Source organism: Neolamprologus multifasciatus, chromosome 11 (assembly GCF_963576455.1).
Source record: "Neolamprologus multifasciatus chromosome 11, fNeoMul1.2, whole genome shotgun sequence".
NCBI classification, from domain to species: Eukaryota; Metazoa; Chordata; class Actinopteri; order Cichliformes; family Cichlidae; genus Neolamprologus; species Neolamprologus multifasciatus.
The window spans coordinates 31,102,470-31,119,330 of NC_140449.1; the positions used below are offsets into that span (position 1 = coordinate 31,102,470).

At 40.4% G+C, this 16,861-nt stretch overlaps 1 protein-coding gene and 1 long non-coding RNA gene across 3 annotated transcripts in view; one reads left to right on the top strand and one right to left on the bottom strand.

Annotated features, from left to right (window-relative positions):
* Positions 1 to 16,861, top strand: part of thsd7ab (thrombospondin, type I, domain containing 7Ab) — a 218,367-nt gene that overhangs the window by 58,263 nt on the left and 143,243 nt on the right. For both annotated transcript variants that reach the window (XM_085178478.1, XM_085178477.1), the window contains exon 2: positions 15,705 to 16,539. In XM_085178478.1, the coding sequence (XP_085034604.1) occupies positions 15,705 to 16,539 (835 nt within the window). The remainder of the gene's footprint in view (positions 1 to 15,704; positions 16,540 to 16,861) is intronic.
* LOC146508835 (uncharacterized) overlaps positions 1 to 16,861 on the bottom strand; it is a 97,220-nt gene that overhangs the window by 49,505 nt on the left and 30,854 nt on the right. The window lies entirely within an intron of this gene.

Below are 16,861 nucleotides of genomic sequence, written 5' to 3' on the forward strand. Positions count from 1 at the left end.
TTGTTTTTTAAAATCCCTTTGAGTGATGAGTGAGACTAGGAAAGTCTTGATGCATGCTCAGTCATCCAGGTGAGTAAATCTCCAAAAGTTGATTCTGTTCATCTGGACGTAGCGTTTTCAGTGGGAGAAACGTTTCGTCACTCATCCAAGTGACTTCTTCAGTCTCAGCTGACTGCAGGTTTCCCCAATCTTATAAACAGTATAGTGACTGAAACTAACACCACTGAAGGACCAATGGTAATTAGATTTTCAGTCTGTAGAATATCAGCAAATCATCTACAAAAAAGGAATTGTAAAAGGGAATGCCAAATTTTAAGAAGACTGTGGAGATTTGTGTGGTATCCTCCAAAAAGCCAGCATCATGTTGCCAGATGCTGTTTAGTGATCAAATTTTAAAGAAAAAACACAATGGCTGCACTGGAGAGTTTTGGTTTTTATTAACACTCCGCTTCACTTAACTTGAAAGTAACCCAGAGTAAGACCACATCTGGATCCCCTTCAATTCGCTTATCAGCCTCGTCTCGGAACTGAGGACGCCATCATCTACCTGCTCAAGCGTGTCTACACCCATCTGGACCAGCCGGCGAGCACTGTGAGGGTCGTGTTTTTTGACTTTTCTAGTGCTTTCAATAGCATCAGGCCGACCCTCCTGGGTGATAAGTTAGCAGCGATGCAGGTGGATGCTTCTCTGGTGTCCTGGATTTTTGATTACCTGACAGGAAGACCACAATCTGTACGTCTCCCACAGTGTGTGTCTGACAAGGTAATCAGCAACACAGGAGCACCACAGGGGACTGTCCTCTCCCCCTTCCTCTTCACCCTCTACACCACAGACTTCAGCGACCTGCCATCTTCAGAAGTTTTCTGATGACTCTGCGGTGGTTGGATGCATCAGCAGGGATGATGAGACAGACTACCGGGCTGTGGTCGATTCCTTTGTCACGTGGTGTGAGCAGAATCATCTGCAGCTCAACATGGCAAAGACCAAGGAATTGATAGTGGACTTCAGAAAGACCAGGAAACATTTGACCCCTGTTTCAATCCAGGGGGTCAGTGTTGACATTGTGGAGGACTATAAATACCTTGGAGTTTACAATGACAATAAACCGGACTGGGCTAAAAACACCACAGCACTTTACAGAAAGGGCCAGAGTCGTCTCTATTTTTTGAGGCGACTGAGGTCCTTCAACATCTGCCAGAAAATGCTCAGGATTTTCTACGAGTCGTGTGGCCAGTGCGATCCTCTATGCTGTTGCATGCTGGGGGAGCAGGCTGAGGGTCGCAGATGCCAACAGGCTCGATAAACTGATCCGTAAGGCCAGTAATGTTGTGGGGATGGAGCTGGACTCCCTCAAGGTGGTGTCGGAGAGGCGGATGTTGTCCAAGATAAAGACCTCCCACCCACTCCATGACGTGCTGGTCAGAAAACAGTCAAGGAGCACGTTCAGTGAGAGACTGAGAGTACCGAAAAGCACCACAGAACGACACAGGAAATCTTTCCTGCCTGTGGCCATCTCCCTGTACAACGCATCCACTTAACACACTGTTTACTGCTACAGCTACACACGTTTCTTTTTCAGCTATTTATTAATAAGCGACTTTATGTATATATATGGATGTATATATTGTACTATTCTTAGTTAGCGTATTGTCTGCCTTGTTAATGTTTGTTTATAATGGAGCACTGTAACAAAAAATAATTTCCCACAGGGATCAATAAAGTATTCTGATTCTGATTGAAATAATTTCTTTATATGTTACGACTAAGCTTATTGAACAATAATAGCACAAACATAAAGAGGACAAAATAAAAACGTGTTTAGTATCTGCAGACTGCGAGCATACAAACATGCTGGACACTTTAAGTGTCACAGTGATCCACGACTCATGGCCAGTGGGTAAGATCATAATGTTGTGCCACAACATTAAAATGTGCTTCACCAGACACTGAGTGAGTCTAAAAGTGCCTCAGTATTGAAAAGATGCAGAGAGAAATAAGGAAGTGAGGAAAATAGAAATCTCAAAAATAAACTCCATGAAATCTTGATAAAGGCATTGCATGGAGAAAAAGAAAACAATCAAGGCACCTAGTCTTCATGCAATGATTTATTCTTTTTAGCATCTTCGAGCGAGGCATTTATGTCACAAAACAAGCACACATGTGTCTTTTGCTCCAACGGTTTTATCTCTAGTATGATTGTCAAACACTAACACTGACCTGTCTGAAGTATTCATTCATTTTCTTGACCATTTATTTAATTTAGGTGTAACTAAACCTAATACAAAGGGACATATAACCACTCAAGCCCACGTTCACACTTACAGCAAATTAAAGAATCAATTAATCTAACAAACATGTCTTTTGAGCTGTGGGAGTAAACCAGAGTACCTGGAGGAATAGCAGGAAGAAGCCAGCAGGAGCGAATCCAGGGCCATCTCTGAGGGACAGCAGTGCTAGCCACTGCACCTCCTCAGCTGAAAATTTTCAAAAGTACAATTAACAATTAACTCCAGTGTCATACAAGGAACAAATGGTGGGAAGCATGTGATTATTCAGTACTGAGAAAATGAGGTGTATGAGGGTCTCTCGTTTTCTCCTGGTAAGTGGAGCCCAGCCTCAGAAAGTCAGAGAACTCTGCGAAATGATTCAAAACCCCCAAACAATACACATAACTGTCATTTAACCCAGGAAAAAGCAAGTCTGAAAAGCTAGAACCAGTTTGTTTTTGGTATTATTGCTTTGGAAATGATTAATCATCTCATAAAAGCAAATTAAATTTAAAAAGCTTAGTCAGTCATTGCATTTTTTTCAATCAGTTTTTAATTAGCATGCTTTTAATGTTTTGAGATTGCCTTGTGTAAAGATTTAATTAGAACAAAATTATGTTGCGCATGCTTTTATTTTTCACTCGATTTTCCTTACATCGGCCGTATTGCCATCAATGCAAAAGTAATTCTTTTTATCTCACCCTACTTGTCTTGAAAATGGAAGTATTTTGTCGATGTTGGTTCCTGAATAAGAAAGTGTGTAATAATGGCAAGTCATGGAGTTAATTTTAGTTTGGCTTCTGACAGTGTTGACATTTTCTCCGACAGATTCATACACAGACCATTGCCTTAGAGCTGTGGGAAACTGTTTGTGTAACACACTGACAGTCTAAATTGTGAAGCAAGAATGGCTCATTTGAAGTCAGACACTTTCTTGTCGCTGTTGTTGTGGTGACAAACGGTGGTACAGTGTTACAAGCTGCAGGTGTTTCACTCTGGCTCGGTGCCCGGCCCTGACCCTTTGACTCAAAGAATTCTGAGAATTTCTTTGTTGTTGCCAGTAGCGTTATCGTCACCACCAAGCATGTGGGTGTTTTTAGGATTGGAGCGTGTTCTCTCTAATTTATCTTGTCACTCTTCCATCCTCTGAGGGTGTTTATGAGCTAACAGGAAAACACAAACTCTCTGTAAACAACAGAACATAGTCATCCAGTTCTCAGTTTTGGCTGCTTATGCTGTTTGTCATGTCTTTTTTTTTTTTTTTTTTTGCTGCGGCTAAACTCCAGATGTTTAGAAACATGATTATGCTCTTCACCGTCATGAATGTAAATGTTGCAATTAAAAAGATACTTGATTTGAGTGAATCTGGAAAATATTTGGCTGTTGTTCTCCTCCTACATATTTTACTATAAATTAAAAACAACATAAAGATCATTATTTTATTTTTTTTAAATATTGAGAACCAGGCTACATTTACATTGCTGTCATGTAAAGGCACAACATCAAAAGATATGTGTTAAGCAAAGAACTCAGTAAAATATTTAGACGTAAATCGCTTAAAAAGAGGTGCAGACAAAAGCTAAATGGCTTGTGATCATAAATTTAAACTGATCAAACATTACCAGAGATTTATTTTTAATGTGCATTGCGGGGTGCAACAATTCCAGGTGGTTGGAGCATAAAAACTCAAAGCAGTTCTTCTAAACCTGCACGACGTGCAGGCAGCCAGGAGTTAGATATGGCCCCGAGCACCACTCCAGGTAGCAGTGATGTAAAATGGCAGCCTGGCAATGAGAGACTTATAGATAAACAGTAACTTATGCTTACCACATCTTTGAGTGGGCAAAAGCCTTTTTCACCTATAAGATGCAGTGATAATAAGAACTAAACAACTGATAATTAACGATTGTTATCGTGAAGCATTTAACTGGACAGAATAAAAACCATGAATTATTACTGAATTACACAAAAGGCTGTAAATGTTTATTTATTGAGCCCTAGCTTTGTACTCACTCATATATGGACACATCCTGTGCTCTAAAAAACAAATTGCATTCATCTATGCAATATCCAGATGATAGAATTTACAGCATAAACAATTATTAAAGTGAACTGCCTGAAATCAGGGGCATCTCCAGAATTTTTTAATACGGGTGGCAATCCGGGGGCCACTAAAAAATATCAGGGTGGCACACCAAAAACAGAATTTCTAGTTTTATTATTCTGTTTTTAAATATAAGTTACTTTAAAAAAATATGGCAAAAAAGAGAGAAAGAAAATAATTATATGCCTAGTTATTTTTCTGCTGATACAGTTGATACTTAAAGGAGATGCATATAAAGATCAAATAAGTTTTTACAATCAATAATAATCTGTTATAAATAACAAGTTAATGTTTCAACTGAAGGGTGTCTTCCTCCCTCTTGCTGAAATTATTACCAACATGAGAAAGTCTTGCCGAGGGGGGTCAGCAATTTTTGGGTTGGTTGGTCAGTGCCTCCCAGGCACAAAATCTTCCCATCTACAGTATTTCCAAACTAAGCAACAAAATCATTTTGCTTTTTTGGCATTTGAACTTGTTGAGATCAAGAAGTACTTTCCTATACTGTCCATTTTCTATGTAGGTACTGCTTGCGATAAACAGCGAGGTGGATAATCTCCTCTTGTGTGGCGCACACCACAACTAACTGCTGTAGTGGGTGGCTGTTGCTCAGGAGATAGAGCAAGTCATCTATTAACTGGAACGCTGTTGGTTTCATCCATTGCTCCTTCAGTCTGAATGCCAAATTATTACTGGGCAAGATACTGAAGCCCAAGTTGCTCTCCAAGGTGTGAATGTGTGTGAACGTTACACAGAAAGCACCTAGGTGTGGAAAATGTGCTTGTATGAATGAGTATGAATTGGTGAATGAGGCATGTTCTATAAAGTTGAGTGCTCAGGTAGAAAAGAAGAAGAATAAAAGTGTGATATAAGACCATATATCATTTAATGAAAAGAGCTCACCACCTAAAGAAGAGCAGCAGTACACAGTACACAGTTTCTGCAGCACTATATACATGTGGACATTATTTAAGGCGATGGAATCAAGATATATGCTAGTGGAGTGGTGACACTTTTGCACAAGTAATAAAGTAATAAAAAAGGAGGAGTCATTGTAGGTCCAGATTGGCTGTCAAAAGTGCCTCAGTCTGACTATGCAGTCCTAAAGAAACTGCCGACATATCATAGTAGCATGAGCTGTTCTACACAAATGCAGTAATGCACTGAAGTTTTTGCCATTTGACAGAAAATGTTGGGATATCAATACCTTGGATGACCATCAAGCCATTTATCTAATTTATCTATGTCTGTTTGGCAGAACTGATGATGGTGAATATGAAGTGAAATTAAGATAAATATAATGGCTGAGTGTTAGGATGAAAATAAATTAGCATGATTCTTAAGCTTCAATTCAAAACACCAATGAAAATTAATATACGCATTAAATGACTGTAGCACCCTGTTGCTCTTATTAAGCTGTAATATGGAGTATGCAGATACTGCATGCAGAAAGGAGCCCAGATAAAAATTGAGAGGACTTATTTCATATTGTGTGACTTGTTGAAACGTCTGTGTCTGTTGGACGCAATGAATAAAAGAGTCGGAGGAGCTCCTTCAAGCCGTGCAAGCACAATCATGGTATTACAGTTAATGAAATTTAGATCAAGTGTGAGCAGAGAGCTTTAGTCAATGTGGCTTAGCGCTGCACAGCCCTGGGCACCAATCACACTGAAGGCAGGCTACGGTTAACAATCATCCATGAATGCTAAGCTGCTCAAAGTATTCCTTCAGATGTTAAGGGCTAGCCTTTGGTTCTCTTCTTTTCTCCTTTAACTTTTGCTCTTTTCCACAATAACCTTTCAGGCACATTGTGGCCCATTTGGATCTAAAGGGCTGGTATCCATCTGGTGCTAAATAATGACTTGCCCAACAAGAAATGGCAGTATTTATAACTGGCTGTGCTCTTTAAACACAATAACAATGCACAGTTGGCCTTTGCCTTGTTCAGATTTGTTCTGTAGCTCTCGGCAAACAAGTGCAGCGCAGAGCCTAATGTGACTCAACGTGGCAAGTCCAATGTGGTAATGCTTAGTTCTCCCAACGGCTATGCAAACATGCAATTATCTTATTGTAGTTCATACGGTTAATTCTGTCTAAACTGTGATGCTACATGGAGAGCTGAACTCTTAGAAAGGAGCTTTCCAGCAACTCAAACAACAGTAGTTTCATATACAGCGTTGGAGCTTTGAATAAAAAATTGAGCTTACATAATCAAACTGACATCTCGCAGTACTGCTGTGGAACTGATGAATCAATTTCCGAGGAGGAAACTTAAAACACCATCTCTTCATCGTGAAAAAAGCACTTTGCTTCCACGCTTTAACAAACCTTAGAATATTATGAAAATGCTAAAAGAAGGGTTATTTATGACCTGCCATATAATAAATATAGTCATCCATAAAATCAGACCTGTGTGAAATCCTATTTCTGAGATTTGATTTAATCTGACAAGTTGACTGAATTCATTCTCTTTCACTGAAATTGTGTGGGAGAGCCAGCCCTTAGATACATTACCTCACTTTTACTCTTCAGACTGTTGTTTCTCTACTCTCTATTACTCTACAACATACTGACACTTTCCTGCTGCTGTAGGAGTCTGACATTGTTCAGCTGTGGCTAAATTTCCACATATATAACACTGCACTGACCCTGAATGTCTCAAGAACACCAAATTTTTGCTGATTGTGGCAAAACAACTCGTATTTTATTTGACCTTTTTTATATAGTTGGACATGACAGCAGAACTGACAGCTCTGAAATCAAGACACATTCACTGGCTATAACATCGCAGTGAAGCGGCAGCCAGTCAGCGGCGATGATCCTGAGATGAACCTCGACCCTGGCCGAGAGAAAGGTCCTGTCTTTGAGTGCCAGACCCAGTTGTGGATTTGAAAAATAACAAACAAACACAAAGAGAGCGAGTGTTACAGTGACCCATTCATTAGTGAAGCTGACCCTGCAGGGACAAAGAAACTGTTCATTAAATAGACACTCGAGGCCCAGTCAGAGATCAGACTCTCACCCCAACAGTGAGGATATTACACTTCACATATAGTGCTCGGAGGAAAGATCCCATTATGAGGCCCGAGGACTCCCGGGGGACCTGCTGGGGCCCTGAGTATTACAGGGAATAGATAATTTCATTATGATTGAAGCTAGGTAAAAGTGCCTGTAGATCATTTCCCTTCTTTTTGGTGACTTTCAGATTTTTTTTTTCATCTTCAAAGTACCTGATTTCTCTGCATATTAATGTGCTCTTGGCTTCTGCGTTGCTCTGAAAAGAAGGAATTTAATTTCTACGGTCAATTCAGTCATGAATTATGAAAAAAAGAAGCAGAAGCGGAAACGAGAGTAATTCAACCTATGACGTGCTATAATGCAGTCAGTTAGATAACACCTGTGTCGTCTTACTACTTACCAGGTGTACCTTTACACGCCAGCTGTGACAATATTAATTGTCCCTGTTTAGAGTCCTACAGTGCCTGTAATAAATGGTTATAGCGGGGTTGTGGTGGATTAAATCACAGGTGTGTTAAACACTGGTTTGCATTTTGTGTTTTGTATTTTTCTTTTTGTTTTTTGTTTTTTTTTTTGGTCTTCTGGTAAGTCTTAAAAAATAAAAACTTCTTGGTTCAGCTTATGGAACGATTGTGGTTTGAGGTAAAATACCCCCTTCACAACAGTAACTGCACAATGAAAAATGATGAGTAGCATGTGACAATGCAATAACCATAGGCATCAAAATCTGCTTACAAAGGACACCTTTTCCATAAAAGATCCACTCCAGCAGCTCTGATAAAACAACATTAAGTGATGTCTCAGGAATGAGAATGGGCTAAAATGTAATAACACATAAACAGGCAGACCATAAAGACAATACCACAATAGAGCAGACTCTGATTTGTTTTCCCACGCATTGAATCATCAGTATTGGTTCGTTTTGGAAGGTTTTTCGGTTGGTGGCCTCCAGCTTGCACTAAAATGCTCACAGCCGAGTGTGAAGTGGTGGGAATAAGAATCAGCGCCTCCAAATCTGAGGCCATGATTCACAACTAGAAAAGGGACAAGTTGCTGCCCCAAGTTGAGTTTAAGTATCTCAGCATCCTGTTTATCGGTATAGAAAAAGTGAAGTGGGAGATTGACAGATGTGCTACCACTATTGGTTGTTTTACTTCCCATCTTTGTCTTTTTGCGTACCTTGTGTCCATTTGTTCCCTTCCAATATTTGTAAGTCTGTCTTTCCTGGCTGTGTCCACCTCAAGTTCATCTTCAGATTTATTAAAGGTAATCACACCCCTATTGTGTGTTTGCTTTGGACTTTTTAACCTCAGTGCAAAAATTCGTGTTTCTGGGATTCCTGTAAGTATTTATTAGCTTGAACTCATGCTTTGTTTTTTGTTAGCTTCCACTTTTCCTGTGTAGTCTGCCTTTGGGTCCTTTTTAATGGGCTCGCAGCATCAGCACATTTACCTCATAGAGCATTCCTATGATGCTTAAATTAATTTTCCTGTGTTATACTGTATTATGCTCTTACCGCACTTCCCCTCATACATTATTCTTGCAGGTCATCTGAAAAACCCTTCTGTCAACATTCCCTCATACCTTCTCAAAGTGCTGGTCATGTCTTACTATGGAGTGGTGACAGCCAACGTAGTTCAAACACTAGTGCTCTGACAGAGGTCACTACCCCAAACATGCATTAATTTTTAATTTGCCTTCTGAAGCAAATATTATAAATGAGGGGTGGGTGGTTGGGCCTATATTAATATCCAACAACTACCAACAAGTGTCAAAATTATGCATTAGTAGCTGTTCCAGTACTTTATTGCATGTGGCAAATGTATCTCACAATTTTCAGTGGTAAAATTGTTTGAGGGGTGTATTGTATCACGAGTCAAATATCACATTGATGACATGAGCACTTAAAGTTGAATAATTTTACATGATGAAAAATTATATCAGTGTAAAATAATTTACACTGATAACCTCATTTTACATGATGAGGTTATCAGTAACATTACTATTAGCTATAATAATGTGCAGCCAAAAGAATATTTGGCTAAAACTGGGACTTCTGTACATGCACTTTAATAACATAGTCGTCTGTTAAGTTTCATCAATATGCGGGCTTGTGTTTGTGTATTTGTCTTCTGATATCAAGTAAAATCCAGAAGAAAATTCATATAAATGGAACACAATTGAATGACTTGCCCAAATGTGGGTTGTATTTTTTTGTATGACACCTGTTTTTTTGTGTCAAAAGATTACTAATCAGATATGTGTCAAACGTGTGATGTGCAGCTGAGTGAACGTAATGGATAATTCTTTGAATACTTTGTGATAAATGGAGGCGAGACACACTTTGTTTTCAGAATGTTAAATGAACCTGTCAGACTGCATACAATATTGAAAGGTTAGCTGTAAGCTACACGACTTTCACACTGATTTACATTTGGAGAAAAAAGGCCTTGCTCCAGCTTTGTGTCTGAACAGAGCGACATAACATGGAAGCAACTGTAAAGATCAGACATAGCAAACTTTCTCTTCTGAGAAGATACATAAGACTACAGCATCAGGCAAGGCTGCCACTGTTCTGCTTAGATCATGTTGAATATGGCCAAGCATTTTGACCTTTAGCCACTCTTTAACTCCACATTACTAAGCCCGAGGAGTGCTGAAGGGCAGTGCCAGAGAACAGTCTTAGAGGAGATAACTTCTGTCTGGGATAGATTAGATATGAGTGGGATGTGTCTGATTCTGCTGCATTTTTGGTTTTGGATACATTTTATTTCTTCTGCTTGGAACTGAATATCAGCTCTCAAGATAATATTCTCCGTCTTTGTCAGTTTGTATTGTGAAGACAAAAAACTCTAGTACACATTTTTCAATTATTGGATTCAATTAAAAATGTACATCACATCAAAATTCAACCACTCAAAAAGCTTATAATTAGGCTCCCTCTTGTTCATGTAGGAATAGGCCTGGGCTGCTGGGGGATTCCCATAATGCACTGCTTCTTTTGTGTTTATGCACCACTCTGCATTTCATCATTAGTTATTATTGTTTTCTCGCTCTCCTCCCATCAACCCCAACCAGTCACACCAGCTGGCTGCTACTCCCTGGGCCTGATTCTGCCGGAGCTTTCTTCCTGTTAAAGGGGAGTTTTTCCTTCCCACTGTCACCAAATTCTTGTCCATTTTTTTTCTGTATATTGTAGGGTCTGGGAATCCTAAATATATTTCACTTCTTCTCAAATCCACAAGTTCTACAAATGAGTCGAGAGCTGAGTCTGTAGATGCCCAGTAGGCAGAGATCACTTGATCAAATGGTGTGTTGATACAGTGTGAGGTAAACCAGCCATTTCAAATAAGCTTAGACTCTAAGCCTTAGAGGCTCCTGTGTATGCTTCATCACGATGACTCCTGTCTGGCACATTGGCTGCTGACACTGAAGACCAGACTACAAGGCAGCTTCATGATAGGCTTCCATTTTTGGAACTGTGCTCCTGGTTGCTTGCCAGGATTTTTATCTGGATCTGGGTCAGCAAGAGGTGCCCTTACCTTTACAGCCCGTCTCCTGCAAAGAGTCCAGCTCCGGGCTCAGCTCCGGATAGTAATCAATTAGCTGAGAGGTTAATGTGGGATTGAACTGAAGTTTCCCAATTAGTTTGATTTCTTTTCCTTTGTAGTATCAATAACCTTTGGATAACACAGTCAGAGTGCAGCCACCCATGTGTTAATGAGTGTTCTGCAGCCTCCTTGGTGTACCAGCTGAGTTGGGCTGACAGGGTTAAGACGGTTTTAGTAATGTCAGCCAAGGTTTTTTTGTGGTGAAACATAAATTAGACCCTGTGTTCTTTATTCAGTTTTTTTTTTTTCAAGTTGTAGTTAAATGTATACTTTCCCTTATTTTCTGTCATATTTATACCGCAGGGTGGGCCATTTATATGGATACACCATAATAAAATGGGAATGGTTGGTGATATTAAAGTCCTGTTTGTGGCACATTAGTATATGTGAAGGGGAAAAGTCCTCAAGATGGGTGGTGACCATGGTGGCCATTTAGAAGTCGGCCATCTTGGATACAACTTTTGTTTTTTCAATAGGAAGAGGGCCATGTGACACATCAAACCTATTGGTAATGTCACAAGAAAAACAATGGTGTGCTTGGTTTCAACGTAGCTTTATTCTTTTATGAGTTATTTACAAGTTTCTGACCACTTATAAACTGTGTTCAATGTGCTGCCCATTGTGTTGGATTGTCAATGCAACCCTCTTCTCCCACTCTTCACACACTGATAGCAACACTGCAGAGAAATGCCAGCACAGGCATCCAGTATCCGTAGTTTCAGGTGCTGCACATCTCGTATCTTCACACCATAGACAATTGCCTTCAGATGACCCCAAAGATAAAAGTCTAAGGGGGTCAGATCGGGAGACCTTGGGGGCCATTCAACTGGCCCACGACAACCAATCCACTTTCCAGGAAACTGTTCATCTAGGAATGCTCGGACCTGGCACCCATAATGTGGTGGTGCACCATCTTGCTGGATAAACTCAGGGAACGTGCCAGCTTCAGTGCATAAAGAGGGAAACACATCATCATGTAGCAATTTCAAATATCCAGTGGCCTTGAGGTTACCATTGATGAAGAATGGACCCACTATCGTTGAACCCCATATACCACACCAAACCATCACTTTTGATGTTCCAACAGTCTTGGAGGGATCCATCCAATGTGGGTTAGTGTCAGACCAATAGCGGTGGTTTTGTTTGTTAACTTCACCATTCACATAAAAGTTTGCCTCATCACTGAACAAAATCTTCTGCGTGAACTGAGGGTCCTGTTCCAATTTTTGTTTTGCCCATTCTGCAAATTCTGTGTGCCGATCTGGGTCATCCTCGTTGAGATGCTGCAGTAGCTGGAGTTTGTAATGGTGCCATTTGTGAGTAGCTAATATCTGCCGAAGGGATGTTCGACTAATGCCACTCTCCAGTGACATGCGGCGAGTGCTACGCTGTGGGCTCTTGCTGAATGAAGCTAGGACAGCCACTGATGTTTCTTTAGTGACAGTTTTCTTGCGTCCACATTTTGGCAAATCCAACACTGAACCAGTTTCACGAAACTCGGCAAGCAGTTTGCTAACTGTAGCATGGGAGATGGGTGGTCTCGTAGGGTGTCTTGCATTGAAATCTGCTGCAATGACCCGGTTACTGCGTTCACCAGATATCAACACAATTTTGATCCGCTCCTCTCGTGTTAACCTCTTCGACATGTCAATGGCTGTGAACTAAGAGAAACTTGTAAATAACTCATGAAACAATAAAGTTACATCGAAACCGAGCACACCATTGTTTTTCTTGTGACATTACCAATAAGTTTGATGTGTCATATGGCCCTCTTCCTATTGATAAAACAAAGGTTGTATCCAAGATGGCCGCCTTCTAAATGGCCACCATGGTCACCACTCATCTTCAGGAGTTTGCCCCCTCACATATACTAATGTGCCACAAACAGGACTTTAATATCACCAACCATTCCCATTTTATTACAGTGTATCCATATAAATGGCCCACCCTGTATTACAATAGTGCATGCTTGTATTTAATTTAAACATGGCAAAGGTTGAAATAATGAGTTTAGGCCATGAGACAAAAGCTCAGCCTTCAAACTGCTTTAAATACTCAGTTTCAGGCATATTCAGAGGGCATATTCCTAATATGGTCATCTCAGACACAGGTACCCACCCGCACATGCAGTTCTTAAACAGTTTAATTTAGTAGAGTCCAGGAAATCCATTTTATGAAGCCCCTTTAAGGTCTATATTGTTATACAAGGCAAACTAGGATCTTAGGTAAAGTCTTACTACAATAAAATGGTGTGTCATCAACCATATCATTAATCCACTTACTATAAGTGCAGCCGGATTCTCTGAGCACGTCATTTCACTACTTTACCTAAGTCCCTATAAATTGTCCTTCAGTTGTCCTTTACCTTTCCATCTCATCACAATGTTTTCCATTAAGGTCAAAAGTACTTAGGATCAGTCAAAGGACTATCCATAAGTAGAAAGGGGCTAATTGCTAAAACTTAAAATGCTCAAAGGTTTTAGCAACACCTTTGAAACAGAAATAAATAGTGCTTTTGTTGGAGACTGTTTTAAGCAGCACATTACTAGACTTTCGATATGCTGACGGATACTTCTGCTCCTTGTGGATTTGAAGCATTACACTAACAGATGCTCTGCAAAGGAATCAGCAGGATCAATTTAACCTCTAAGCATGCAGATTAATATGTGCTAAATCCAGATATGACAATTAAAATACCAAGGTGTTTCAATTTCAATTTGACTAAATTGTCAAACTTGTGTCTATTTATGGTTACCAACAATTTTTTAAATTGCAACATCTTAAAAATTGGGAAACAGTCGGTATAGAACAGACTTAACCTCCTAGGACCTAGCGTCCACATATGTGGACATCACATTTTGGGTTGTCCACACCAAAATACTACATTTTGCTCTACAAGGGCCTAGAAGAGTTCGGGTCTTAGGAGGTTAATATGAAACATCACATTAGAAAATAAAGTTAGCATTATTTTATATCAGTTCAAATAAATAACAGCTGCTCCGAATTTATTTAGAGCTGTCCAAGCCAGGTCAGGGTGTTGAGCCTAGGTGGGACGTTGTGGCATTGCAAAATGTCAGTTTCATCAATTATCTAGAATCCAAAAAATGTTGGTATCATCATTAACAATCACAGGAGAACAGCACATTGTGATATAAAATGGAAAATTGGATGAATATTTTAGGACGAATGGCCACCTGAAAATCAACACATATCCCCATTTGGGCCTTTTTTTTCTCCAACATTCAGCAGTCAAAATGTATTTAAGTCATTTTTGGTTTTGATTGATAACTTTTGATCTTTAAACTAAGAGAATTGCATATAATTACTGAAATTTTTAAGCATCATTTTCAGTTGCTGTAACCCTAAATTAGTCATGTCTGACTACATTTATATCAAAAGCATTTTGACTGTAGGCCAGTGTTATTCGCCTCATGCCAGCAAACCACTTAGCGATAAGGTCCGGTTGTGTTGTAGCCACATGCTTATGAAAAAATGCTTACTTTCAGAAAACTAGAAGTAACCGTAGCTGCCAAATAAAGACTTTTACATATTTTGTCATAATGGCTTTTCTTTGTAAAAGATGCCTTTGAGCAGCCAAGCGTGTTATGTTAACTTTAAACAGGGGTCTGATGAATGGTAGGAGGTTAATCTAAACAGGCTGCAACAAATCATTTAACAAGATCATGTCATGATTTTGACATTGTAATTGAACTTTCAGACAATAAGAAAAATATAGAACATCTTTTTATTTGAGGTTACATGTCGGTATTCCTGAGTCAGTACCGGTAGTATATTTAATTATTAAACCACATATACAGCAACCTCTCCCCTCCTCTAGTCCTGTTATGTACTGTCTGTTCAGTCTGTGCTGCCATTAACCCTCTCAGGCTCAAATTAAACTTTTTGTTGCTAATGCACAACCAATTTCTGCTGGTTGCCAATAGACTTCGATAAATGCCACAGATAACTCATTGCCCCCGTAAATTAACTTTCAGACGCTTGCGTTTGATCACCTATAATCTCTACTGTTGCACATTGTGTTTGCGTTGCCTAATCATCCCTCCCCGCCTCAATGGCAGCCACCCAGTTTTTACCATGCAGAAAGAATCGCTGTGTCTGACCGAAGCGTCGTGCAAAAACAAGGCGGCGGATTATTTTTATTTAATATGACACATTTTTGCACTCACTTCAGCTGCTGACAGCTTTTCAGCACATTTACATCAAGGGGCATATTAAAAGAGTCTGTGAATTTACTGTGTCATCCTTGAAGATGTATTATGTGCCTTTTTCTTAGCTGAGAAAAAGAAAACAGAGTATTCTTGGTTTAGAATTAGGTTTCAAGCATTCGATTAAATGATGCTTCCATATGGATTTCTGTTTTAAAGATACACATGAAGTGGCATTAGTGCCTTCAATTCATCATTATTAGGATAAATATGTCTTATTTGTTTATTCTACACTTTCAATCGAGTCCAGCCTGTGACATTATGCTGTTTTGTTTCACTTCCTCCATCTGACTAGCATCTTTTATTCCTGCTAATATAATTTCCTGCTTCTTCAAAGCCGTATTGTGATGTGTTGTGTTTAGAGTTTCCTTACAAGTTTTCTTACAATGCTCCTGAGTGCTTTTCCTGTCATTTAAAGATGAAAGGATCATTGTTTTATGTTTCTTCATTGTGATTTGAGGTTGTTCATTTGTTTCCCAGGTCCATGGGGAAGATGTATGGGCAGCGACTGCGGCCTGGGTGGCAGCCAAAGCCGGGCAGTCTGGTGTGCCCATGTGGATGGCTGGACAACACTTCACACCAACTGCGACCAGGCACAGCGTCCCTCAAACCAGAGAAACTGTTTCCGTGTGTGCGACTGGCACAAGGACCTTTATGACTGGAAACTGGGTGCCTGGAATGAGTGCGTGCCAGTATCAGCAAGGACCTTTGGGGCCCCACGGCAGTTCACGTGCAGTGGAGGCGAAGAGGGCATTCAGACCCGGGAGGTGGGCTGCATACTCAAGTCAGACGGATCTCCAGCAGAGGATGCCATCTGTGAGTACTTTGAACCCAAGCCTCGTCTAGAGCAGGCATGTTTGATCCCTTGCCCTCAGGATTGTGTGGTTTCTGAGTACTCGCCATGGACATCCTGCTCCAAAACGTGTGGAACAGGCCTCAGGAACAGAGTACGCAGTGTCCTAGTCCCTCCGCTTTTTGGAGGCGCTGCCTGTCCCAACCTGACTGAGTTCCAGTCTTGCAAACCAGGGCCTTGCACAGGTCCAGAGGGCATGTACAGTCTCAGGGTTGGACCGTGGAACCCTTGTGCCCTCCCGCAGACTCGGACAGCTCGCCAAGTTAAACGCAGGAAAGGCAAAGGGCAAGGGCTCCGGGAGAGGGCAGGAGTAAAAGATCCCGAGACTAGGGAGCTTATCCAGAAGAAGCGTACCAGGAACCGCCTCAACCGGCAAGAGAGTCCCTTCTGGGACATTCAGGTGGGCTACCAGAATCGGGAGGTGACCTGCATCCATAGGAATGGGAGCACTGTGGGACGCAAGTGAGTGGCAATATCTTTGTGGTAATGTGTATGTAGTTGGTTCTTTTGTTTGTGTGTGCGCTTTTATTCCCCCTCAGCATAAATTTAAGCTTCCTTTCTTAGGTATTACTGCAAATGCTTTTGCTGAATTTTTAAACTAAAGCATGTTTCCTCTGCCTTTCAGGCTTTTTGCCTAATGTAATCAATATGTCTGTTTTCATATTTTCTTTGTGTTGCTGACTATTGATTACTCTATGTATTTGTATTTTTGTCCATTTATTTTTGTCAGAAGGGTCATCTGGTGAATTTCTGAACATGAAGCCAAATTTGTCCTCCTGAAAGT